The sequence below is a fragment of the Aulostomus chinensis genome, chromosome 22 (assembly GCF_037954235.1).
Source record: "Aulostomus chinensis isolate RoL2024-O1b breed Wild chromosome 22, RoL_Achi_v1.0, whole genome shotgun sequence".
NCBI classification, from domain to species: Eukaryota; Metazoa; Chordata; class Actinopteri; order Syngnathiformes; family Aulostomidae; genus Aulostomus; species Aulostomus chinensis.
The window spans coordinates 16,856,240-16,883,583 of record NC_141341.1 but is presented as its reverse complement, the minus strand read 5'-3'; the positions used below and the strand labels follow the sequence as shown (position 1 = coordinate 16,883,583).

General features: G+C 41.8%; 1 protein-coding gene across 1 annotated transcript in view; it reads left to right on the top strand.

The window, feature by feature from the left end:
* Positions 1-27,344, top strand: part of LOC147240987 (FH1/FH2 domain-containing protein 3-like) — a 65,573-nt gene that overhangs the window by 10,647 nt on the left and 27,582 nt on the right. Inside the window, exons 3-4 of the mRNA XM_086194223.1 lie at positions 365-432; positions 26,039-26,106. Coding sequence (XP_086050349.1) covers positions 365-432; positions 26,039-26,106 — 136 coding nt within the window. The remainder of the gene's footprint in view (positions 1-364; positions 433-26,038; positions 26,107-27,344) is intronic.

The window sequence follows — 27,344 nt, the reverse complement described above, 5'->3', positions numbered from 1 at the left end:
GGCCACCATTTGCCATCTCACTGTTTCCATAATGCCAATGCTTCTACACTGTGAAATAGCTCCATCAAAACAAACCCTTGCCTCGTGTGTTTGCCTTAAAAAAATCTTGTTTTTCTTGCCAATAGAAGTGCATTTTCTTTTCATTGCTCTGGCATCAAGCGTGTATACATCGTGAATCATGACAGATGACTCATGCTTATGCCAAGAAAATCATACTTGGTGCCAGAAAATACAAGAAACAAGTTAATGAAGTGAAATTACTCTGCAGCTGTCATAAATGTTTTTTGAAGCAATACTAATTCAGGCTACTATTTGATATAGTTCATTTATTCAAGACAAACCGCCTTTCTTCTCTTTCTCTTAGGTCCAGAGGGAAAAAGCACAGTGTTATTCTACGAACCCAGCTGAGCGTCCGTGTGCACGCCTGCATCGGTGAGTGCTGTGTGACGTGTTTATGTATGTGTTGAACATGCGTGTCTCCTTGAACATGGCTGTCCAGACTTTTAGATGTGGGGTTGCAGACCTCCCACTTGGCCTGTCACAATAATAATCGACTTACTGTACGATAAATAGACCTGAACTCAATAATTTTGCTGACCTCAATATATCATTCACACGAGAACATGACCTACATTATTTTTGTGGTCAATTTCATGTATTTTTTTTTTGTAATTTGGGATATTTAAATATTCTTTTCACATTTTAATTGTAATGAATGACTCTGGATACTCTTGATGAAAAGTTAATCACTCTTTGAAAGGGTTTACCTGCATTATTATGCTATTATATTATCATTACATCAGCGTCCAGGGTTCCTGCAGGGTCTCAGATTTGATCTTTAATGTGTATTTTGGTTTTAAATATGATGTTAATAGGTGTGTTAAAGTGTGTGGCAGCATTCGTTCTTCACTTTTAACTTCTCCTCCAAACAAATACAACAGTAACAGGACAATAATATCGTGTTTGATTTCTGAGACAATTCAATGTTGGGCCAAAGTTTGTTATGATGACCAGCCTACCTCCCTCTCCCAGTCAGCCTTGTATGATTGTATGAAAAATGTGTGTGTGTGTGTGTGTGTGTGTGTGTGTGTGTGTGTGTGTGTGTGTGTGTGTGTGTGTGTGTGTGTGTGTGTGTGTGTGTGTGGCTTTGAATTGCAATAAGGGTTTGAGTGTTATCACAGTAGCAAGTGCACAGCTCCTGTGGGGAAGGTTGCTTTGATTTGCCCTTGACTCATGCTGTCTCAGTTAGGTGTGGTGGAGGCAGAGGGAAATGGAGGTGTCAAAGTGACAAAGGACAACAGTAGCGGGTAGTGGAGAGAAAAAGTGAGAAGCAGAGGAGAGAATAGGAAGAACTATGATCTGTTTTGGAGTTGATAGGATTTAACACTGTTAAGCAATATGTCCAAAAGGCCAGTAAAGGAGATCGGTTCTTGCCCTGCCCCCATGAGCACCACTGAGGAGCTCTAGAGCAGAGTGCTGCAGGGACGATGGATTTTTAGAGAAAACCTGCAAGTTAGCATCGCCATGGGTTCCCTTGACTAAAAACCAAAGGGATTTTACTTTGGATTTTGGATTATTGCTGACAATAAGCTCTGTGGCGCACATAAGTGTATGAGATTTACATGTTTTGTTTCACAAGATAATCTTCACAAAACATCACTTTTGTGGTTTAAAAAGCATAAAAGCTTTGCACCTCTTCTTTCCTCTTCTGTATGTGTCATTTAATATCCTCGGCAAACAAGTGAAATAATCTCAGTGGTACTGTAACCGACCAACCTACTGCCTCATTCAGATTTAGGTTTAGTAGGTAATGAGGTTGTTTGATCTTCTAGGAGGTGACTGTCTTGCCTGTTGTCCTTATGTGAACACACGCGCACGAGGAAGTGGGACCTTTCCTACTTCCCAGCTGCATGTGCAATAAAACTGAAAAGACAACTAAATAAGATACAGTCGTCCTTTATTACCGCCACCTAGGAGGCTGTTTTCAATGGCATTGTCAGCTATGAGGCTAGACTTTGTGAACGGGAACAAGGATTAGTCATTGAGCCACTTGACATGTGTAAATGCTTTTTGATTTACTACTCCTAGTGGATCGACCGGATTCGTCTCAAATTTGGTCAGAAACGCCTTAAGAATGTAGTGACTGGTTACTGCAAAGACTGCCCTGAAACAGGAAACCAGTCATACCTGGACCCAACAAGGTCTGTTGTTGTCTTCATACAACGGAATACATAGTGAGTGTTGTGTTCTATGGTGCCACCTGTCCACTAGGTGGATTTGCACCAGGTCTCCTCCTTTATACAAAAATCTTAATATTATAAAGGTTAACCTCCCAGCCACTCATCACCGCTTGCAGCTTTAGCTTTAATCATGGACCTCGCATGAGAGTGCTCAGGGGGGGGGGGGGGTTGGGCTTGGCGGAGGTATTTGCTCTCTGCAAGCTCTCTGGTTTAAAATTGTAACCTAGCTATACAGCTGCTGCAAGATTTCATCTTCTCATTGAAACGTTAATTTCCTAGTGACATCGTCAAATAATGTACACTGGCTATATGACCCGAGGAAGCATCCACAGAGAGCACATGGATGTTTTTGGTATCCGTCTTCCTTTAAAGTAAATTGTTGCTCCCGGTCATTCCACCGTGTCTCAGAAGAGTCTCTAGCATCTATTCTGTCTTCAACTTCATCCCACATTGATATCATCCCACTCTTTTTTCAGGTTTTTTTACTTTTATCTCTTTCCTGTGGGTCTTTCCTTCTCACGTCTGTCCTCCATGACCTGTCTGCACCCTCGACATTCTTCATGCTAGTGATAGCAGCACTAAATCTGGATGTCAGAAGCCGTTGGCTAAGATTGGTTGAGAATATAATGAGGTGAAAGGTCAGCGGATTCTTTAAGGACACAAAATGTCCAAGAAAAGGAAAATAAGTTGTTCAGTTTGGCCACGTAAGTGAGAAAACATAACTAATAAATGAGTAAATCAAAAACAAGGTGATAGTCTTGTGCAGAAATGATCTCTCAGATGACACTTGATGAACGTCTGGAAGGTTGGATTTCTTTGCTTTTAGATATTTTTGCAATGTAGCACTTCCCGATGCACCTCCACATTTCTTGCTGATGTAATACCGGACATAAGTCATCTCATGATTATTTGCTCTGGCAGACAGTTCTGACCTTCCTCTGGTGTTGTCGCAATACCAACATTATGACGCTGACACAATACCTGCCTAAAATATCTCCTGAAACGATAGCATGGCAAAAACCTACAACACCAGGAGGAGTAATGGAATAACAGATGTCAAAACATGGAACAGACCTCCGCTTAGTAACTGTGTTGAGTCATGTGTGTGGCTTGAGCTTCATCACCATGAAGTTCCAGACTTACAATTAAAGGTCACTTATGTTTATTATTTTGAAGCTCAATGAAATAGTTGAGCCGTCTTTTACTTATTTTAGTGTTTTGTTTTTTCATACATCTAGGCATGTGTGTGACGTACAAAATGTTATAAAATCTCTTACATTGCGATGGTCTCTAAATGCTTGAGTTTGTGTGTTGTTGTTTTTTTCAAAGTTAGTATTTGCATTTATATATTTTTTTTATTCAACACCTTTTATTAGACTCAATAATCTTCCTTAGCTGATTGCAAGTCTTGGCAAAGTTCATGGTCGTGTGACTGTCACATGTACTTAAAGAAATGCATTTAATTTTGGGAAGTGGAGCAAAAAAGATTGAATCAAACTGTTGCTTTTTCTGCAAACTTACCAAAAGTTTACTTGTCACAAAATACTTCACACTGGTTCCACTTAATTTGAGGACATGATGTAATTAAGTTGTCTGTCATTTTTGCCACGCTGCTGAAACCCTCAGCGTCGGTCAGTTGGTTGCGTTGCCTCCCTCGCTCTGTTTAGTTTTAAAACATTTTTTTACATATGGACTTGATGGTGTTAGTGGTCTTGCTCATACTGTCATGGACAAGAAGTAATGGCATGGTTGATTTTGCTGACAGTCTGTGGATATCTGGCCAAAACACTTATATTTTTAGCCTTTGGTTCTGTGACAAGGAAAGCTGCAGCAGGAGAGGATGGGAGAGCTGCAAAAACACGTACGCACACGCGCGCGCGCACACACACACACACACACATACACAAACTTACAGTTACACACACAGGCATACGCGTTCGCCTGCTTTTGTACAATGATGCAACACAGGAAACATGTGTAGAGCTCTTTCAATCTTAAAGTAAAGATACTAATAAACTTCGATGGCAGGTTGTTGACGTACCTATGCAACAGTACCCTCGTTCCTTTCCAACAGATGCTATCTGACCTGCAACTGGATGAACAGTCACAGCCATTCATCTAACACTGGTCGTGTTTTTCACTATTGAGGCATTTTCATATTACCCAAAAAGTTAACATCCGTGAACTCCTGGCATCAGGCTGTAAGTTTGAAAGAGACAAATAATGTCCTTATACTGTCTTTAAAATGAACTTTGGTCTCCTGATTTGAAAGGTGCAATACAAACAAAATAACATTAAACATCCATCCATCCATTTTCTTCCGCTTATCCTATTTAGGGTCACGGGGGGGCTGGAGCCGATTGCAGCAGCCTTTGGGTGAGAGGCAGGGTTCACTCTGGACAGGTCACCAGTCCATCACAGGACCAACACATAGAGACAGACAACCATTCACACTCACAGTCACACCTACGGTCAATTTAGAGTATCAATCAGCCTGGTCCCCTCTTGATGTCTTTGGACTGTGGGAGGAAGCTGGAGTACCAGAGAGAACCCTCACAGGAACAGGGAGAACATGGAGACTCCACACAGAAAGATCCCGTGCTGGAGCCGGGGCTCGAACCCGGAACCTTCTTGCTGTGAGGCCACAGTGCTGACCACTGCACCACCGTGCCACCTTAACATTAAACACTGAAACCTTTTTGTTGTTTCCTCTAAAGGACCTGAGTTACTGGAGTGAGTGGTGGCGTAGAAAAATCTCTCTTGGACACTCCTACACATGTAATTTTGAGAGATCTTCACATGGCTAATCTTAGTTTGTAGAAAACCAGTGCTGTTCTATCTTTGCTGTCTTTTTCAACATAATTTTGAGAAACAACTTCTCTGGTGCATAACTATTTTATTGGGGAAAGGGCTGTATCATCATCATATGAGATGCATTTCCCTTTGAAGGGCCTGAGGAAAACTTAGATTTTAGCCATTGCCAGGGCTTGATGATAGACTTTACTGACTATATTGACTGCAATCCAGATTTCAGATTCTGGGCAGCAACCAAATCCTGGAGTTGATATTCAAGAGTCAGTGGAGGAGCAGTGTAGTAATTCCACAGCATGAAACAGATGTATAATCAGGCAGCTTGAGTGAGTTGGAGTGATCCATTCACTTTAGGGATCTACTGACCAACTTCCACCCCCTCTCAGTCGGCTCAGCTGTTCACTCATCTACCCGTTTAACGCTCTCTAATCCTCTGGGGTCTTGACCCGCAAATCACTTGAGTAGTGGTCAGCATATTATCCACTAAATAAAAAGTCTGTCACAATCAAAGATAGAGTCTGCTCTGGGAATCAAGTAGATGTCACCCACAGTTATGGTTTGCATCTTTCACCCTGATTGATGTGTGTGGAATGTGGATTTTGATTAAAGCAGGAAAGGATCAATTCCTAATCTTGCCGGCTTCATCAGCTTTCTGTTTTGATTGGCAAAGATCAGGATTCCCTTGTATTAAGGTCAAATGTCAGGCCAATCAAATGGCTTGAGATCATCGTCAGTCGGCCATTGGTCTCGCCCAAAGCCACAAGGAGGAAAACACGAGTGTGTGTGAAACACAGATGTCCTTGGCATCTCTGAGTACTGCTGGCAACAGAAAGATCAAATTACATGCAGGTTTGCCCACTCGGGATTAAGGATGCTCTGTGGTGTGTGTATGTGAGCGTGAGGGTGTGATAATATGTGTGAGTTAAAGGAGAACACCTTGGCACAGTCAGCAACACAGCGACTTTGTTTGCTGTTGTACGTACAAGCCTGCAGGAAATGTGCCTGCAAAGCAGAGGCCTTCATGGCCCTTTAATGATCCTAGCAGGCCATCCAGCAGATTAGGGGAGGTGTGTCAGTGTTTCTTCGTATAATGAATGCATGTGCAGGTGTTCCGACTGTCCTCAACCTCAGTTCGAGCATGAACATCATCATTGTTTCCCATCTTTGTTTATAATCTTTCCTCCTTTTCGTTTCCCATATTTTCACAGCTTCTTTTAGTTAATGTTGTTCTCTGCCATCCCGTCAGAGCACCCCCTGTTTAAGGGTTAATTTTAGCCACCTCCATTGCAGTGGAGTTGTTGCAAGTCTAAGCAGACATGTGGAGAGGTGGTGGTTCAGTGGTGGGGGTGTAAGTGCAGGCGTTATCTTTAGAAAGTGTTGACAGCACAGAAACATGCGTGGAAGGCAGCAGAACCTTCACATGGAGGAGTAAGAGGAAGCAGAAGTGATGGAAAGGGTTAATTGAGGCAATCATGGGAAAGTTTCCTTGAGTAATGTTTAGACCAATTATCTTTCGTTTTTTTCATTAGCATTTGACATATTTATAAAAAAAAAATGCATTAAGCAATAGAATGAGTCCATAATACAACATCCATTGCATCTTCAGTGATAGAGGCAACAGTTTTCATTTCATCCCATCATTTTTTGAGGTCAGATAAATTATTTTCTTGCTAAAATGGTTATGATTTCATTTAAGTTAAGTTGTTTTTTTCTAAGGAAAAAGTCAAGGGGAAACTTGGCAGTAGGCAATGTAGTCGTGAACGGCAAAATATGACATCGGACAATAAAGGTTTGAAGAGGTGTGTGATATGTCCAAAATCTCCCATCCTGTTGTAGCACAATTCCTGCAAATTGTTCAGTTAAAATCAACAAATTTAAGAGCCTATTTTTTATTGGACTTTTTTTTTTTCTTAGAAAACACAATATTTGATTATTTTTATCCTTTTGATAAATACTTTTTTTTTCCATATAAATATGAAATGCATATTTACAGTTAAGCACAGAAAACTAGATAATGCTATGAACTTTCTACTTTAAAACAAAAATATCCGTCCTTAAAGAATATAAAAATCAGATCTATCTCTATAAATATCATATTTGCTCTGCACTGCACCTCAGTTTCTCTACCATATCATTTAAGACCATGTCTTTGGAGATGTAATAGTTGCAATGGCAGCCGTAATCACCTTCCATCTTCTTCAGTTTTTTTGGTCCAGTGCTCTGCAGGCAACAAATGCTTGCAACACGTGATAGAGTTCCTTTTGACCTCTTACCTGTGCTTTTGTGGCTATCACCCTTACAGTCTTCAAACTGTCCAACATGAGTTTTGTGGAAGTGGTGTCAGGTTAGTAGTGTTGTTTGGACTGGTGTGTAGCAACCAACCATACAGTACTTCGAAAAGTTTGTTAATGTTTCTGGTCCTTGTCCGACTTTTCAAAACCAGACCATATCTGTATGACAGAAGAGGCGTGTAGAGAGGATTCTAGACGTTCTGTTGCTGATGACAGGGAAGCTAAATGTCAGTCAAGACCAAATGCTCAACGGTGGCTGCCGTGTCTGGTAAATCTGGTAAGCACGTTAATTAACACTTTAGTCTCTGAACTTGGCTGAGGTGGAGAGAAAAGGATATATTGAGAGGACTGTGATGCTGCCTGTCACATCGATGGTCAAAACTTCATGTTCATTACAATCCTTTTTTTTTTTTTATTTTCAATATTTATTCTGACAGTCCTACAATTTACATTGTATTTTTGACAACGTAAGGTCACAAGCTCTGGGCACTGAAAGAAATATGGAGGCCAAGGTTCCAAATGGCAGAAATTATCCTCTGTAGCGCAGCAAAGATTGAAGCAGCCCTGAATGCAGTTTTCACTATGGATTACGCTGGACTATAAAATTAGAGCCATTAGTCTACAACAGGATGTTCTCCTAAGACTCATCAACACCTGGAATCACTGAAGTTTAACAGCAGAGATCATCAGGATCAGTAGGGCAGCTATTGCAGGAGGAAGACATCGGTTGTGGAAAAAGTAGGGCAGTAAATGTGGCTACAAGCATAGCTAAAGGCTACACAGCACATACTACTGCTCCAGCCGTCCTTCTTTGAATTAAAATATTGACATCTCTTTACGTCGCAGAGGAGCGAAGTGAGAAAGGGCGTACAAGAGTCAGAAACAGAAAGTTGTGAAATAAAACTCAAACAGTTGGGGCACACATTACAAGACAATGATATATAGACAAAGTAATTCAAGGTCAGAGTCAGAGAACCAGATGGACAGGTAAGCACGTACAGTAAAGCTTTTCTACCTAATTTGTAACCTGCTTCAGCAGCACCTCACTTAACAAGACGTCTGGGATGTCTCCCATGCGGGCTCATTTCCCAGCCGCTCCTGATGTGAGGGATACGCAGCAATTAAATAGAGTTTAAGTGATCAAATATGGGAAGGGTATGCTATCTGACAGGTAAAGCTCCCTGTAATGAGCGCTACTGCAGGTGAAACAAAAGAGCCGAGGTGCAGAACAAAAGACTTTGCTTGTGTTCTGAAGTCAGTTCAATCCCTTGGCACTTAGCTCTGGAATTCAGATGTTTTTTTTTTTTTTCCAAAAGAATTTGGCTCTTATACTGTTGGTTGTTGGCGCCCCAATTATCCATGTCTAATCACCCCCTGCCGTATGGTAAAGGAGAGGCGGGGGGGTCTGAGGTTGAAGTGGAGTGATTTGCTTTGATTTTCTCTGGATGTGCTGTTACATAACAAATTAGCAGTTTTGGTGCAAATTCAGCTTCAGAACCAGTTCTATTTCATCAAACTATACCTACATGATCCTGTTCCTATGGGATGAAAAGCCATTACAGGCAAGCACACAAAAGCAAAGATTTATAGTAACTGTATTTAGAAACAGATATTTGGAGGATTTGATGGCATTAGGGAGCTTTGCACAAATCACAATCTCTGTAAAAACAAGCTCAACTGGCACGGTGGTCTGGAGTGATTAAGTTGCTCTGCACCGTGGTAGTGACAGCAGTCGGGACTTGAGATGACTGCAGCTGGTTCTAACAGCATTCTACTGTGTCGGTGTCCCCCCCGCTGTCGCAGATAAGGCCTGGTAATGGCATGGTGTGACAGAAAGATAATGTTCGGTAATGGGTTAGTTGTAAGGGACAGTTGAATAGGACATCTGTGGCTGTGCAGTCATAAAACACATTTTCCCAACATGCTGCCCTCTTGCCAACCTGCTTTAACTACTTTTCGATTCGGCACATTTCCCCTTCATCCTCTATTAGCCGAATTTGTCCTACGTTGTCCATTTGTCTCCATTTCTGTGTCCCAACTGGTTCTATTCAAACGCCAGTTGCTTAACCCCTTCATCTCTTTCTTTTCCTGGCCAGGTTCTCTGAAACTATATTTACTCTGCTCGACTTCACATACTGTTCATGACTCTTTGTTCCCACAAACACCTGTGGCTTTGGCTCAAAGACCGCTGCTCATGATTGGTCGGCTGTTTGCATGATCATTGACAAGTTAAGACCTGCCACTCTGTCTTTTCTTAATCTGTGTTCCCCATTATATATTCCATGCAAATGTGTGTTTATGATTATGTGCGTTCTTTCCAACATCTCACCATCACCTGAAATCAGCTGTTAGGGTACAGGACATCCTCTTCTCCCTTCCATATGTGTTTCAGTGAGAGTGAGAACATCATTCAAATAGTTTCCCCTTTACCCTCACCACCAGCTGAAACCCTGAGGAGCAATGGAGAGCATTGCGCCCACATGAGTCATGGCTTACTAACTGCTCTGGGAGATGGAGAGATGGAGAGATGGACTGAAGGAGGTGCAGAGCAGTTAAGCCCACAACATATGCATCTATCCTGTTGTCTACCACTACAGCAGTTATAGATTTAAATGATCATGTTATTAAAAAGACAGTATCAGCATCGCACTGCTTACACAGTCCATATAGGAAAATGACAATGTGACTATTTATTGCTGTTATGGTTTGGTTGTGCAGTCCTGTTCACGTTGCATCTCTGTTGTCGCTGGGATGAGTTGCTATGATGTGGTGAGTACTGCTCTTTCCGTGGATGTGGCAGGGTTTTCCCTGGGCTCCAGTTATGCTGACAAACATGAGCTGCCCAACTGTTGCGCTGTGGCACAACATGCTGCTGTTTGGGGTTTGCTCTCCCAAGCCTCAGTGCACTTTACTGGAGGAAAAACAGACTGTATGAAATAGTGGATGTAGCTTTCAGGTCTGAGGAGTGAAGCCAGTGATGCCTGAAACATGCATTCTCTCTAATGGCCAGCAGGGGCAACATGGAGTGATGTTAGCTTAGCTAGAGACAGAATCGCTTGATGCACTTGGTATTTTTCCTTTTTGGGTCTTAACATTAGCTCTGCCAAACCATTATAATACGAAACATTGCTGGTTTTATTTTGATGGCAATATCACTGCAAATTGTTTCAACTGTTGTCATAAAAGCATGTAAAGAGTTGATCATTCAGTTGATGCACTGTCTCTTGTTACGTCTTCCAATAAATCAAGATTCAAGGCTGGATGATGTCACAGTGACTACATCCACTTCTTTTACACAGCCTTCGGTTTGAAAGCAATATATCATTACATGCCTGTGTGTGTGTGTGTGTGTGTGTGTGTGTGTGTGTGTGTGTGTGTGTGTGTGTGTGTGTGTGTGTATGTCCCAGTATTAGGTCTGGGTTTGTTCATTTATGCACCCGAGTGTGCCTGCACAAACCTCTGGCTGGTCTGTTTTAATCATTTTCAAGCTATTACATAATGCAATAAAACATTACAATAACCACAAGCTAAACATCCAGAGCTGGAGAATCTGCGAGCCTGGCGTCCGATCCCGCCGCTGGGTTTTAAGGATGATGGGTTTAGGGGCTGTGCAGAGGGAGATGGGGAGAGGGATGATTTCCAGGGACATGGTGGATCACTTAGGGAAGGAAACACAAGGGAAAAACAAAGCGAGAAGGAAATGCACCTGCCAGACGTAGCAGTTGGCCAGGGGCTTCGTAAGTTCTGCACGGTTCTCTGACTTACAGGTGAGAGAGACAGAACAAGAGAACAAGCTGCCTTTCCTCCTTGCTATATGTGCTCATATTTTGGGGTTAAAAAAGTTTGGGTATATTGCCGTGACAGCTTAATATAACTTAACTTGGCTTCTAACCCCCATGTTTTTCCATGACTTCTTCTGTGTCACAAGCAGTACAAATCATGCTCCAATATAGTCCAACATAAACATGTGCTCTCTGTTGTGTTATACAATATTTATACCTCGGCTCCTTTTAGTTCGACTGCTGGTTAATTTCCCATCTGACCCCAAGGCTGTTAAGAAAACTACTTCTCTCTTGCACATAGACACAAACACACATGGGCATATGCAAAGTGGGGCCCATCCGTTCAATTTGGCCCATTAGACATAAAAAATACAGTGGGGAAATAATAAAAGTATTAGCAAAAAAAAATCTCTAAATCATTGTTTTGGCTGTTTTTGTTTTTTTTTGTTACACAAAATGCTCTATAAATATGAAGGTTCCTGAATTATAATTTTATTTTATACTTTGATGAGTTGACAGATGCGGGATGTCAAATTGGCATCAGTGAGAAAAAAAATAGAGGCAGAGACAGTGATAGAGCAAAAGCATATTTATCAGCACAAAGTTTCAGTTTTGGCCTTTGAAGGGAAAAAATGTGGGTGGCCTTGTCTCAACGAAGTGTAACTGGTGAAGATGTTGAGCTGCAGTCTGCCTTTACCCTTGTTGTACATCTCCTATGGCATATCTTATCATCACATAGACACACACACAGTTGAGGAAGGAATACAGGCAAGTTTGTTGAGTCAGAGATTTCACCAAAGCTAATCCACTCATCAAGTAGCGCAACATATCTTCCTGTATGCTCTCTGTTTACTTTCAGTGGCTGATGTTTAACTCTGGTTTCTATGTCATTTTCTTTTTTGTTTGTCTTTCTCATTCTATTTTATATCTTTCTTCCTTTCCCCGTCCTGTCAGCCTCCATGTTACCACATGTAGCCAGTTTAGCAAAAAAAGATGCCCCCAAAGTGCATTTTCAAAGACCAAAATGGAGCCCAGAAAACATTTCAACCAAGTTAAATTGGCTTGATGTTGACATTTTTACACAATATTACTCACAGTATTCCCCTCAATTTTAGACATGCCCTGTCACTGCACATGCACAGTGAAGCCAGTCAGTTAACAATGCCAGTGAACGCAGGCATGAGAAGTAAGAGAGGGCGAGAGAGAGAATGACCAAAGGGTGGGTGGGGGAAGATCGAAGGGAAAACACTGGATGCTTGTTCCACACGTGCACAAGAGTATCTGGGAGTGAACACAACAAGATTTCCCACAGTCAACTTTTGTGCGCAGACAACCAGGTCACATTTCATTAGAAAACACTATAGCAGACAAAATGCAGTTGAACTCCATGACATTATTGCATTGGAGGAGTAAATACACAAGACATTATTCCAAAGTTTGGGAGTCTGCATCATCTGCATTAAAAGTTAAAGTTTGACATGTTTGGAAATGTGCTGATAAGCTGTTTTGTTTAACGATTCTATAGTTAATATGAAGCTCCATCCAGCAGCTGATTTGCATACTTGTATTCCAATGTAACAAAATTGCTCATCCGCAAGTCTAAAGTGCTGTGTCACATCACAGCACATCTGGATCTGAGAGGGAAATTTCATTCAATCATACATTGTTATGTCATAGCTAATATTTTACTCAACCCTAGTTCTGTGTAATGTTGGCAATTTAATGAGAGAAAAGTGTATTTGCTGACTTTTAATGGAGGTATGCTATCAGTTCCCATCCACTACGATTGATTGTGCCAAGCTAACTGGTGGTCAGCTGGTTTCTTTGAGTTTCAGCTCAGCGCAGAGTAGAGAATGGTCTCTATCTTCATGTCTGACTCTGGGTAGGCCAGCAAATAAGTGTTTTCCCCAAAAAGTTGCTATTTTCCTTTTGAAGCTATATCTTTTTGTATATAGTCTATATAGAAACAAAGTTTCCAAATGACTCTCTGTTTGGTTCTGGTATTCTTCTTGATAATCCACGGCTGCAACACCCATTCATAGCGAGAAGTATAACGCCTTCTAGGAAGGTCCATTTGAATTGATTTCCTTTATTGACACCCATTTTTTTTCAATTAACTGATATTCAAGAGGTTCTTCCAGTCTCAGGGTAGGGTGCTACAGTGTTAGTTGCCACTATGTTCACAGAGTCATCGTGAATGCAGGCTGACAGCTGTTGAGGCCCCATATCTACAGCCTCTTTGCATGGGTGTCACGCAGGTGGAAGTCACAGCTTTTTTGTCCTTTCCAGCCTGATTTTAAACATTCGTCTCCTGTATCACAGAAGAGAAAAACTCATGCTTAGTTAGGACTGGACTCTGATCACTGATTGGCATATATATATATATATATATATATATATATATATATATATATATATATATATATATACCCTTATCTGCAGTTAACTGTTTACAACATCCCACATGATTAAAAAAAATCAATCCATTGTCTTAACCTGTTAAGGGTTGGGGGGGGGGGGGGGGCTGGAGCCTGTCACAGCAGCCTTCAGGTGAGAGGCGGGGTTCCCCCTAGACAGTCCATCACAGGGCCAACACATAGAGACAGACAACCATTCACACTCACAGTCACACCTACGGTCAATTTAGAGTATCAATCAGCCTCGTCCCCTCTTGATGTCTTTGGACTGTGGGAGGAAGCTGGAGTACCAGAGAGAACCCACACAGGAACAGGGAGAACATGCAGACTCCACACAGAAAGATCCCGTGCCTGAGCCAGGGCTCGAACCTGGAACCTTCTTGCTGTGAGGCCACAGTGATGACCATTGCTCTGACCTCAAACAAATTCATCTTGCAAAAAGAGAATTTTTATGATCTATCAACATGATTTCCATGGTCTGATTTATTGTAGGCACACAAAAATAAAACATGGTTTAGGAAATAATTTTTATTGTCGTCAGAAGGTATCTGTGGCTTGAACTACAGTAGGTTAAGTAAATGGTAAATGGACTCAGTTTTATAGAGCGCTTTTCTACCTTAGCGGCACTCAAAGTGCGTTACAGTGTCATCTCATTCACCCATTCACACACACATTCACACACTGATGGTGGAGGCTGCCATGCAAGGCGCCAACCTACTCATCAGGAGCAATTATGGGTTCAGTATCTTGCTCAAGGACACTTTGACATGGTCACCGGGGTTGAGGGTCGAACCTGTGACCCTTCCGTTGCTAGACGGCCACCCTTTTTTTTATTTATTTTGAATAATACATTGAATTTTGATGTCTAAAATACATTTGCAATGACCCTGTAAAGTGTACTGACTTAGTGTATATGTGGTTGTTCCCGTGTGTCTGTGTGTGAAAATGCAGCGCTTTGCAGTGCCCATCAAGCTCAGGCCTGTCATTGATGTGGTCACACATGGAGCCTGCAAGAAACCTTTTGTATATTTTCATTTGTGTTTGTGGCGCAAATCAGCACATGTGCACGTGTGTGTGCGTGTGTGTGTGTGTGTGGATGTGTGTGTGTGTGTGAGTGAATGTGGGTGTGTTTGTCTCTTGAGCCTTGTGTAATCTGTCTAGATCGATGGTCATTCTTTAAATCTTATGCGTCTCAGAGTCAAACCAAGTAGGTCCCACTCTTCCCCCTCTCTGTCTCTCTCTGTCTTTCTCTCTCACTCTCCCTCTCTCTCTCTCTCTCTCTCTCTCTCTAACTCACACACGCATACACACACAGTGCATGAGCCCACCATCTTCATCTGCACCATCAGCAGGCTCCAGCACTCTCACTGTAGGCCAAGACCAACAGACAAAAAATAGACAGTCACAAAATAACACAGTTGTCCTCAGCACTCTGGCCTCTGCTGCCTGCCAACTTTTTCATTTCTCTTCACTTGACATGACATTGAAATCATGCAGTATTGTCCAAACCATATTAGCGTCTGACAGATTGATGGAGTATTTATTCTTTTAACTATAGATTCACGAACATGCCACCCAGCTGTAATTTGGCACATTGGCCAAAGTCTGAATGCCTGTGGTCAAGTCATTACTCGATCTGCCGTGAGGCCTCGCCTAATGCGATCGTTTCACATGTGATGCATCGTCATTTCTGTAGTGGACACTTTTATGCTGTTGGTGGCAGCATGCAGTGTAAACTTGTTGGCAGCTTTATGCTACAGTTTTGTTCTCATTCTCCATAGGTGTACCTACCAGATGTTTCAGGAAGACATTGTTTTTCATTGGTTTCCTATCTCTATTCAGATCTTAAACATGGTGATGTCATTCATGTTGGTGGAAATTTATACACTTGTAATTATGAAGCACTTTTCATTAATCATCGAGCAAAATTTCTTGAAAATATACTGCGTACAAGGCAGCGGGCCCTACAATAATGCATAGGTTGCAAGGTAAGTAAAATGTTAGATATATATTACATGTAAAACATAAAAGGCTGTATTTAGCATCCTGTTACTTTTCGGGTACTGCAATGATTGACGGCATTCAAATAAAGTACATGGAAGAGATCGCAGGAATGCAAAATTGCAGAAAAGACAAATTGCACCTCAGTAATTAACCACCTTAAGAATATTGCTGTTTTTACGGAAGTTAAACAAGGTGACAAAAAAAGCTAACTTTTGCTGTGCATGCAAAATGTGAACATAGCTCTTGGTTGTCTGATAGGTTGTTTTTTTTTACTTTTGTTTTGTTTATGGTAAAATGCTCAGATTTGCATGATGTGCTTACAACACATAACCTATTAAAACTATAACTAGGGTACTAAAGCTGCTACTGCTTTATCTTTTTGAACACACGGATATGTGATGATAGTTACTTTGTAATGTGCGCTGTATGTTGATGTTATCCAACAGGGATTAAAATAGTGTACACTTGGCCTGTCATACCTACCTTACACCACAGCTATAATGGGCAGAGTCATGCAGGTTGTCTATTGCCAATATATTTGAACCCCTCAGTGATAACTCAGTCTCATATTATTATATATTTATTTTAGTGTCCAGTAACAAACCAAATTGCATTGCTGCAAACTCAAATATTGACAATAATCAGATCAGGAAATGTGGGATTTACACCCCTAATATGCATATAAATATTGCAGGGCACACACTGCACTGCATGACCTGAACAACGAATGAACTTGGGGGTCTTACAGTACGCTTGATACCCGACCCTGTTATAAATTTAGCATGATACCCACACAGAGAGGGAAGGACTTCCTAGGATTAAATCAAGCTCTCCAGCGTGCCATCACACCTCATGCTCTCCTCACTTCTTTATTTTAGATCCCACTGAAGACCTGCTTTAAAAGCTAACTGACTGATTGGCCCAGACAGCCGGGCGGGGAGCTTTTTTTGAAGGGTGCTATGAAATCCTCCAGAAACAAGAGTCAGCGTTTATAACTGGGCTTAAACACAGGACCACCAGCTGTGACGAGCTTCTCCTTAGCCTGACCCACAGACAGTTGTGCCATCATTAAAGAATTATTACCCTTGCATGACCTCAGGGTTTGTTTATCTGTAAATATCCCCGTGAGTTGAATTTATCCTCTGGGTAAGAGCACGTGCAGGTGTGTATTCTGTTGCTATGGTATAGTTTCAGTTGCAATCTCTTTGCTTGCTTGGGCTGTATTTCCTCTTTACTGTAACTCTGATTGCTCCTAATATTAAATGCACACGGGGGCGGCATGGTTCAGAGGTAGAGTGGCCATCTAGCAACCGAGGGGTCGCTGGTTCAATCCTCACGTCTCCTGGTGATCATGCTGAAGTGTCCTTGAGGAAGGTACTGAACCCCTAATTGGTCCTGATGGCCCTGCGAAGGACTAGCAACCCGTCCAGTGTGAACCCCACCTCTTGCCCAATGTCAGCTGGGATAGGCTCCAGCCCCCGCCCCCTCCCCCAATGAATGGATTAAATGTCCAGATGCATCAAATGTGTTCTTAATAGATTAATGTGCTGTAAACTTTTAAGAAGTCTCTAAAACCAGAGTAAAAAATCCATCACAAGTGCTTAAAACCCAAGAGGGCATCTACAAATTCAAACCCCAAAGATACGCCTCCACACTGGTAAAGCAACACTTTTGAGAATCTTTAACTGGAAACTTTGAAAATAGCCAATAGAATTTTATTTATCTATTTATTTATTTTTAGATGCAGTAGTACATTCAATATCTATGAATTAAAAGGCATCGGAAAAAGCAGACTGGTCAATCAGATCTCTTGTTCCTATTTATCTCCACTGAAGGAAAGTATATAACATCAGTGTTATTATACCTCTGAGAGGATTTTAGTTTAATCATCAACCTTATGTCAGTGTTTTGTAGCTACAAAATCCAAATCTTGCCAAGAGGGTAGCAGTATACTGTATATCTCATTGAAGGAGTGGTATTTGACGTTGAGATCCACAACCACGATGTACTTCTGCAGAAAACTCCTTTGGTTTTCAGTGGCAGCATGAAGCGATTATGAAAGGAGCTAAATTTGAAGGCATATGTGCAATGACCAATACACTCTATACTTGTCTCTTTGTGTTGAGTCAGATTTTGTAAAGGAGAGCGGCGATGACGTAACTGACTTTGTGCACTTTTGAGAACCTGCTCATCTATATGATATCCATCCCATCCATTCATTGTCTTCCACTTGTTCCTACATTAAGGGTCGCGGGGGGGCTGGAGTCTATCCCAGCGTCAACAGGCGAGAGGTGGGGTTCACCCTGGACAGGTCACCAGTCCATCACAGGGCCAACATACAGAGACGAACAACCATTCACACTCACAGTCACACCTACAGTCAATTTAGAGTATCAATCAGCCTCGTCCCCTCTTGATGTCTTTGGACTGTGGGAGGAAGCTGGAGTACCAGAGAGAACCCACACAGGAACAGGGAGAACATGGAGACTCACACAGAAAGATCCTGTGCTGGAGCCGGGACTCAAACCAAGAACCTTCTTGCTGTGAGGCAACAGTGCTCACCACTGCACCACCGTGCAGCCCCTGTATGATACCTTTGTAGTGTTTTTGTAACCCTTCTTCACAGCAGTTTCTTAAAGCAGAGGTGGAATGAGTACTAAAATATTCCAGTAAAAGTATTCAAGTAAAAGTACTATTGCTTTGATTAAGTTTTACTTAAGCGCAAGTAAAATTACCAGTCTAGAGTGAAAGTAAAAAGTAGTATGTTAAAAAGGTACTTAAAGTAAAACGTACTCGGTTACTCTTTTCACAATGGGAGGGAGGGTCTCTCCTGTGTCGCACAAAAAAGGACAAGGGGATATAATCCCGCACTCATTGTATATAATTACAAGAAAAGCTTTGCAAATTATTGTGCAGTAACAAAATAAAACATGTTGACACATAACATTTAAAACCCTTAGGTTAGCTCAGTACTATGAAAACATTTTTAAATACCAGTGCGAGGGCTCAAGTATTAATTAATCCAGCTCTACGTAATTGCACAGGTGGTGGTGAATATTTATATTTTTATTAATAATATTTTTGGTGTTTGATCTTTCGGGAAAATCCCAGTTGACATTGCACAGTAAAGCTGTTGCCTTTTTTGCACTCAAAGCGGAAGTGGTTCTTTAAATATGGCCAGGGGTTCGCGTCACTTCCTTTTATCTAGCCCTTCATTTGTTTAAATCAGTAACTGATGTGATTTAAAAGTTTGCCAAATACAATACATAAAACAAAACTTACAGAAGTTAAAGTAAAGATTTGAATTTGATAAAAGTAAAAAAAAAATCGACTTAACAATGTCCAAGTACACACACACACACAAAAAAAACTACTACTGCTTGTTTATTTGGCGCTTTCACACTGTGTTTGCGGCTCGGCCTGAGGTCTCAGCCAGAGTGTGGAAAATTGGGGGTCAGTTTTCCTCCTCCGAGGGTACACTTATGGCCGCCTCCATTGCTATGTGAATCCAAGCCATCAATGTGCCGGCTCGGTGTGAGGCTGGGCGGAGGTGTCGATGATGATGCAAACTCGCAAACATTAAATACGCCAGTTTACCCACGTCAAACACCTCTGAGACACCGACGCTGCTGGTAGCCAAAGCGGTAAACTGCAGTTTTGAAACTTACAGACTGTCACAGGGCTAAATATTCTCCCGACGCATCGTCACTTCAGCACGATGAGCACCTGGGGAGAGGCTGAGCTCAGGGAGCTGCTAACCATCACTGGCGAGAGGACCGTGGATAACCACCTCACTGGACAGTGATGATGGCTTGTTATATGAAAAGGTCACGGAGGAGCTTTGTCGACGTGGCTTTTGCCGGATGACGGAACGTCACCAGCAAGTTGAAAAACTTACAAAAAAGTACCACCAGGTCTGTGACCACAACAGCAGCAGCGGCAGAGGAAGGTTGGACTGGGACACGACCAGGTTTGCCAGACTGTCACAGGGCTGAATATTCTCCTGACGTATATGTTGTACGTCACTGTTCACGCGCAACTAAGTGCTGCACATCACGTCACATGTTCATGCCTACACAAGTGGCGGCTTTTTGGAAAGAGGAATGCCTCCATTTCACACAGACAAGACGGCAAATTCCCGCTTCTACCGGTCCGCAAATTTGGCACATCCTTGTTTAAAAAGGGCCTTGTAATGCTTGTAAATGTAATTAGCTACCTTCCACCCATGCTTTAAAGTGCTTCAAGATTTTAAAAGGTAGTCATTCATTCGTGTGTTACTCACCATCTGATGTCTTGAATCATTGAAAAAGTTTGTTTTTTTTTCCCCCTCATGACTTCCTGGTAAATCCAGAATTCATTAAACGTGTTTAATGAATGTGTTGCTAGAAGCTGACGGAGAAGTGTCAGAGTGGAAGAACTACACAAAACATCAGTGTACAAACGCTCAAATGTGTCATGGAGGTGAATCCAAGTCTCCTTTCTCCAGTTGTATGCTCACTACTTCAAAACACTTTGATTTGAGCTAAAAACTACCGAACTCTAAGAGTGCCAATTCAACACTGACTGTTTGTGACCAGCCTGCACATTCAGTTGCAACCCTGTCTCCCAGTGTGTTCACTGGCGACCCAGAAGTTATGCTGGACATCATGTAAACATCTGATATGGCTCCACAACTTGAGAAAGACTTAGACTGTACTGGATGAGGCGTTTGAGAGTTGTAGATTCATGTTTTTAGATAGTTTTTAATTGTAGTATTTGGTGTCCCTTATATTTCAGTAAGTACATGTCTAGCATGCTCTGAATTCTGGATTCCCCCCCCCAAAAAAACTTTACACAAGGGAAAAAACAATCTTCATGTATTCTGGATTTATAGTTATGAGTAACTGATTAAAAATTGATATTTTTTTGGGTGAATAATCTCTTTAACTTGGTTGCTTCTGTAACATCTGTCCAGCAGCTGCAGTCAATTGATGAAGCTGTAAGCTTAGTAGCAGATTGATGCGGGCCTGTGCCAACCAGACTTCCGTCAGCTGGGATCTGATTTGATCCAAGTGTGTTTCTGCTGTGTAACAAGCCACACTATAACCGTGGAGATTATACAGAGAGATAAACTACACAGTTTTGTGTGGTTTTTTTTCTGTATGGAGAGGTGGAGAAGATACAGTAAATGTTCAGGGATTAGACAAAGCTGAACGGTCACCGCAGTAATCTCATTATGGCAGGAGGAGAAGGAGGAGCACTCCTGAACGACTTAGCAGACAGCAGCAACTCCGAGGGAATCCCTGTAGCACTCCAGAAGACACTCCCACCCACCCATGCACATGTGCATTCACGCACATACAGTAAACTCCTCCATTGCACATATCTGATACATTCTCAAAAAATGTATTCCAAACTTTATTTTTTAGCGTGAGAATGAAAAATTATATAATAAAGGATTAGTGTTGTGTGTGTGTGTGTGTGTGTGTGTGTGTGTGTGTGTGTGTGTGTGTGTATATATGTTTGGGAAGGAAGGTGAGGAGTCGATAAAGTGTGTTCTGTAGTCCATCTACAGAATGTCTTTTCTGAATTTTGTTTCTCTAATGTTCCCCCTTCCATCAACCTTTTCTAATGTTTGCTGTACTTGATGAAAACGCGACCCGTGCAGAAAAGTTGTGTTTTTCTATGCTACGTGATTCTTGTTTTACCAACTGTAAAATTCACTTTTACAGAAAAAAAACAACCAAACTAATTTTTCCATTGCTTGAAGAAAATCTATGGAGCTAGATGAGATAGTGGTAGACTTGTGAGGTCACGTGAAGAACTGTTTCCTCCAAAACAAAACGGCACAACTTAAACAGTTGGATGCAGCCTTTAGTTTGTCTTTGTTGGCGCTGAACAAACACAAGCAGTGGCTCACACATGGCCACGTGCACACATTCCCATAAACACATATGTGCACGCAGTTGCTCGTGTAGCCACAATGACACATCCCAGTGAGTGTTTTTAGCTTTTCTTGTGACGATAATAAAGTCTACAGCCAGGAAAAAGAGGACGACCTGCAGAAGACACGTTGACAGGCGAAGGCCTCCCTTTTTGCTCTTTTCTTCTCCGCTTCCTTCTACCTTCACTTCGTCTCTTGAAAGAATCTCATTAGGATCTGCTGCCTTCCTAGTTTGTTTTAGTTATTTTTTAGAGAGGTTTAACAGTACTGTCACAAGCTCTTCTGGCTAATTGATTATTCAGCTTGTCAAAAAATATTTCATTTGGAACAGAAAGGTAATAATGTTGACACGACATTGTCAGCAGCTCTCGGGTGATCAAAGTGTACAGTCATGAGTAATGTTGGCGTAGGCGTTAACCGTGAGGCTGCTGTTTCAACCGTGCACTCAAAAAAGAAACACTGGTTGAGTTTGACAAATGCACTGTTGAAGTTTTAACTGGAAGTGAAGAATTCAAGAAATAAAGGATATTTGTTTCAACTTGATTCAAGAAGATCTTTGTGAAAAAGTAAAATTAGCTCCCACAAGTGGCAGGGTTTTTCTTATCCTTTCAGGCAATTGCCAAACAAGTTCTCACAATTCTCATGAAAGAAACACACCTACCTTTTTGGAAATAAACTTACCATAATCCCCAGAAAAAGAGAAAAGAGAATGGTTTGATAGAAACTCTCTGCAGTGGATGCATTAGGGAGTGGAAACCCACAAAGGCTTGTGACTGCTAGTTAGCCTAGTACGCTGAATGGTAGTGGGTCAGAAATTGTTGCATATCACGTCTTGCATTTTTCAACTCCCAAAACCTTTAAGATCTCTTGAGCAATCTGGTTCCAAAAGATCAGGTTCAAGATCTTGGTTTGTCCAGAATCCTCCATCACAAACTCATCAGCAGCAGCAGCAGCAGCAGCAGCGGCGGCAGTCACCGTTCTAATTATAGACCACTGTTTTGTTTGTTTTTTCATTTGCACCCAGTCAGGAAAGTTGTTCCAGCTATTTATCTGTTTCTAAAATTACAGTTTAGAGAAGTATGTATTTGATGACTTTTGACAGGCGTGCGTTAGCGCTTCCCACTCATTACCTTCATTGTGCTGAGCAAAAAAGCAGTCAGCTGGTCTCTGTGCATCTCAGCTTCTAAATGCACACACAGAGGAGAGAAGGATATCTATCTTTTGTCTTGCTCTGGAGATGATGGCAAATTTTCATAAAAGTTGATGAGTTCCTCCAAGCTCATCGCCGCCACATAAATCACTCTAAATTTCATAATGTGTAGACTTGTGCTCACTCTACCTCTGCTAGCTGTGCTAACTTGAATTTGGATAAATCATGTGGCTTTTCTAGAATTTTCAAAAGTTATCTGACGAAATCAATCAAATTCTGCCGATGAAATGAATCATTTCACTGGGGTGATGTGACCCTTATTACAATTTAAACACCGAATGACAGCCACATCTGCGTAATGGATGGAGTTGGCTTTGACGGAGCCATGTTGACAATTGTTTGAAATAACTGTCGCTACCAGAAGATGGAGACAAAACTGACACACTATAGTTTTAGATTAAGGTCATTTCTCACATACATGCTGTGGTTAGCTATTTATTTGGATGTGTGAGGGAATCCCTCAGGCTGCTTTATGTTCATTTCCCTCTCCCTGCTTCTGACATGCGCTATTAAACCAAACAGGTTAGTGAATCAATGAATCAGTGTATCGGCATCAACATGAACCTGAACAAAACAGGTACTTAATGTGTCTGCGCATATCAGGTCAAGTTGAGGCCTTATCTCTACTGCTGACATGCTCCTGAGGGACAGCAGGCATTTGAGTAAAGGTTACCCTGACAGCCCCACTAAGCGCTGGATGAAGGACACAAACATGACAGCATCTGGATGATCTGTCAATGACCAGATGGAATGTTCCCTGCTTCAAGAAACCACTTGATTTCGAAACCTCAAAATGACACAGAAATCAAACTGACTTGTGGAGTTAGAGAAGAGCCTGAGGGATGATCTCGAAAAAAAAACAACAACATTATATTAACTTATCTGTTAGGGTAGGGGTCTGTGTTCAAATAAAACGCAATAGATGAGAACAGTAGAACACAGTGGCACCCGAGTAGAAAGCTGCCAGGCAATTTTATATGAACAGCAGTTTTACAAAGCTATTTTAAGTGCGTATGAATCTCACAGTGTCGTTTGTCCTAGGAAGGGAAATTCCATGTTGGTCTTAATTACTCAGAAGGAACTATTTTCTCAAGTCAGACAACCTGCGTCTTTCCATCTCTTCCACTCCTGTGCTTCTTGTGTTTCTCTCCTGTTTTCCCACCTTCCACACTTTTCTGCTCATTCATCTCTTCAGACATGGTTGCCTCATAGCACTAATGATCTGAATCATTTGACGACCTTATCTCTGCTGCATTTCATGAATGTTGCCGCTGCTCTAGCAGACAGAGAGACAGACAGGCCTGTAATTCCTTGTGTGGAATGATAATGATGTTGACCCTGGCCTTGGGTTAGCCTTGCCTAGTTTAGAGATTTTTACCGAGCTGAGCTCCAAACAGCAGGACAGAGGAGCCATTGCTGTAGCCAGGCTAGCCCGTGTCTGGGTCCACATCAGGGGGTGGTTTTGCTGTCCTGCCCTGCCCTTACTGTACCTCCTCCCCCACCATCTGATGGTCCAAAGGATTTGTTATCAACACGCAAACTCAGGATTTATCCTCGTAGGTCCATGAACCCCCTGCTGACACACAATGGAATGCACAACTGTTCAAATAGACAAATGGAACCCAAATAAACAGACTTCTAGCTTAATGGAGGGTACTTGGTAAAATGACTTCTGTTGCCTGATATTCATGTATCTGTTCCAAGAGTTTTCCAAAAGGGGGTCTGACAGGTACTTGGTTCTTGGCCAAATTAAGTATAAGTATTAAGTTTGAATGCTTGTGAAAGTCCCCAGATTACACATGGATTTGACACAAAACAGGTCTGACACTTTTGAATATTTATGATATATTTGATAATATTTTATGAATAAGATCAGTGATGCTGGATCAGATTTCTTGAGTGGGGATGCACAATAATGAAGACAAGCCATCTGCTTTGGTAGAATTTTTTCTGTTTCCTTACACTTCATCAGTGATGGGGAAACACTAATATATGATTTACAGGTCTTTCCAAGTGTTTCAGAAGTAAAGACAAACCTTTATGTTTGTGTTTTTCAGTATTAACAAAATATGACGTCAACTTGTTTTGATGACGATCAAACGTAATTGGTGTGATGTCATCGTTGTTACATATAGTCACTATTGACCAAAATAAGTTTTAAAATACTGGCCAATTTGGCAAAAAATGCGACATCATGCATTCCTGTCCAAGCATAATAGAAGGTGTCTGGATAACTGAATAGAAATTGGGTCATACGGGGGTTTGCAGCTAATTGAGAATCAATTTTGGGGTCCAGATGATGGTAAAGGTTAAAAATCTCTGATTGATATTGTGTGTGTGTGTGTGTGTGTGTGTGTGTGTGTGTGTGTGTGTGTGTGAACTTGTCAGCATGTAAGTTATAGGTGTTTTAGTTCCACCATAAAGATCAGATCCAACATGATCATTAAAACAGAAATGTGAGAATATCGTAGAAATATTTTAACAGTAGCAGTGTAACTATAACTGATGATAAAAACTTCCGCCTTAATTCGCCTAAGCTCACTTCAAACATACCAGATATTGTTGACATGGTCATAATAAGCATCTGAAGGATCATCGTTGGAGTACATCAATGGTCTGTTGGTGTTGGAGGGTATTAATAACAAGGCTAAATATCACGTCTGTGGTCCGTAGCCGTCGGTTCTGAGCACTTTCCATGTTGTGACCTGAATACCTCACCGTTGAAGCCCAGCCAGCCGCTCATTAACATTCCAATACAGCTCTAATCGCCACTGCAGTGTGTGTGCGTGTGCGCGTGTGTGTGTTTGCATGTGAAAGAGGGGGACAGGGCATGCACGTGTTGCACTGCTAGTGAGGACGCAGTGAAAGTGTTCCTTGAAGTGCCAGCCCCAGGTGATCAGATTGGCTCTGTGTGATTGTTTCTGTTGGCTCTCAGTGTTCCTCTAGTCAGCTGAGACCCGTTGACATTTTATTGATCAAGCGCCATCAAAATGGAACTTATGAGAAGAGGTGGAAGATTAAAGGTGTGCTGGAGAATGTACATGTTTAAAAATAATCACTCTTGCATTGTCAAAATCAAGAAATACCTCATCTCCACTGTCAACCATCCACACTCACTGCACTGTCTTCAGGTTAATTCACGTAAATGACCCACTTATTGTACTTAGTTATTTTTTGGCACACTGATCTTTTGCACTATGTATCTTGTCTTGTTCTGTCATAATGTGCACTATGTGCATATCCTTGTTTTCTCTTCATTCCCTGTTGTTGTTGAGTGGAGCACTGTTACGAACAGAATTTCCCTTGGGGATGAATAAAGTATTCTGATTCTGATTCTTATGTCTTTCTCTCTCTCCGCAGAAAGACTGTACAACTCCAATGGACGTGACTTGAGGAGGGCGTTGTTCTCACTCAAGCAAATTTTTCAGGTAATATAAACCAATTATATATGTAGTTTTTTCAGAATTCATTTGCTGAAAGCAGGCGCAGTGCACTTCTGAGATGACAGCCTCATCACAGTTCTCTGGGTTTGCTGTGTGTGTGTGGTTTTTTTGGCCAGTTAGCACTGGTTAGGACTGTTGCCTCACAGCAAGAAGGTTCCAGGTTCGAGCCCCGGCTCCAGCACAGGATCTTTCTGTGTGGAGTCTCCATGTTCTCCCTGTTCCTGTGTGGGTTCTCTCTGGTACTCCAGCTTCCTCCCACAGTCCAAAGACATCAAGAGGGGACGAGGCTGATTGATACTCTAAATTGACCGTAGGTGTGACTGTGAGTGTGAATGGTTGTCTGTCTCTATGTTGGTCCTGTGATGGACTGTTGACCTGTCCAGGGTGAACCCCGCCTCTCACCTGAAGGCTGCTGGGATAGGCTCCAGCCCCACACGACCCTTAACAGGATAAGCGGTAGAAAATGGATGGATGGAATATCACTGATGTTTTTGACACCATATGCACATGCAGTGTGACCCAGGATATTAGTGGTAATGGATAGAACAATGAACGTGATTTTTGCTGGGCATGTGCCCCTTTTATCACTGCCGCACAAACCCTTATTTATAACACTATGCTGTGACACATTTTGTTTGTCGTAGTTTTGTTTTGGAGACGGGAAGTATAAGACAGACAATTTTTGCACTTTTTTTTCAATTGCATATTACCTGAATATTTTTGTACAAAATTCATTCCCCATATTTTGCTGACACCATCCTTTTATCAAAACCTTCTTTGTTGTGTGGCCAACACTGATTCCACATCAATACCACAAATATTAATGTGAGACTGGAAGTATAGGACACACCTCATTTTGGAGAATTTTATGGCATCTTAGCTTCTGTTTACTGTTTGAATGTTTGCAGAATCCATCCATCCATCCATTTTCTATACTGCTTATCCGTTAAGGATGGGGGGCGGGGGGGGGGGGGGGGGCTTGAGCCTATCCCAGCTGACTTTGGGTAAGAGGCGTGGTTCACCCTGGATGGATTGTCAGTCCATTGCAGGGCCAACAAGAGAAATTAGGACTCAGTATCTTTGGTCAGTGGGGGAAGTGAGGATCGAACCAGCGACCCTTCGGTTGCTAGACAGCCACTCTACCTCTGAGCCCTGCTGCCCCTACTGTCCTAGGGACCTCTAATCAGTACCAGATATTAGAATATGGAATACAGGGCACACCT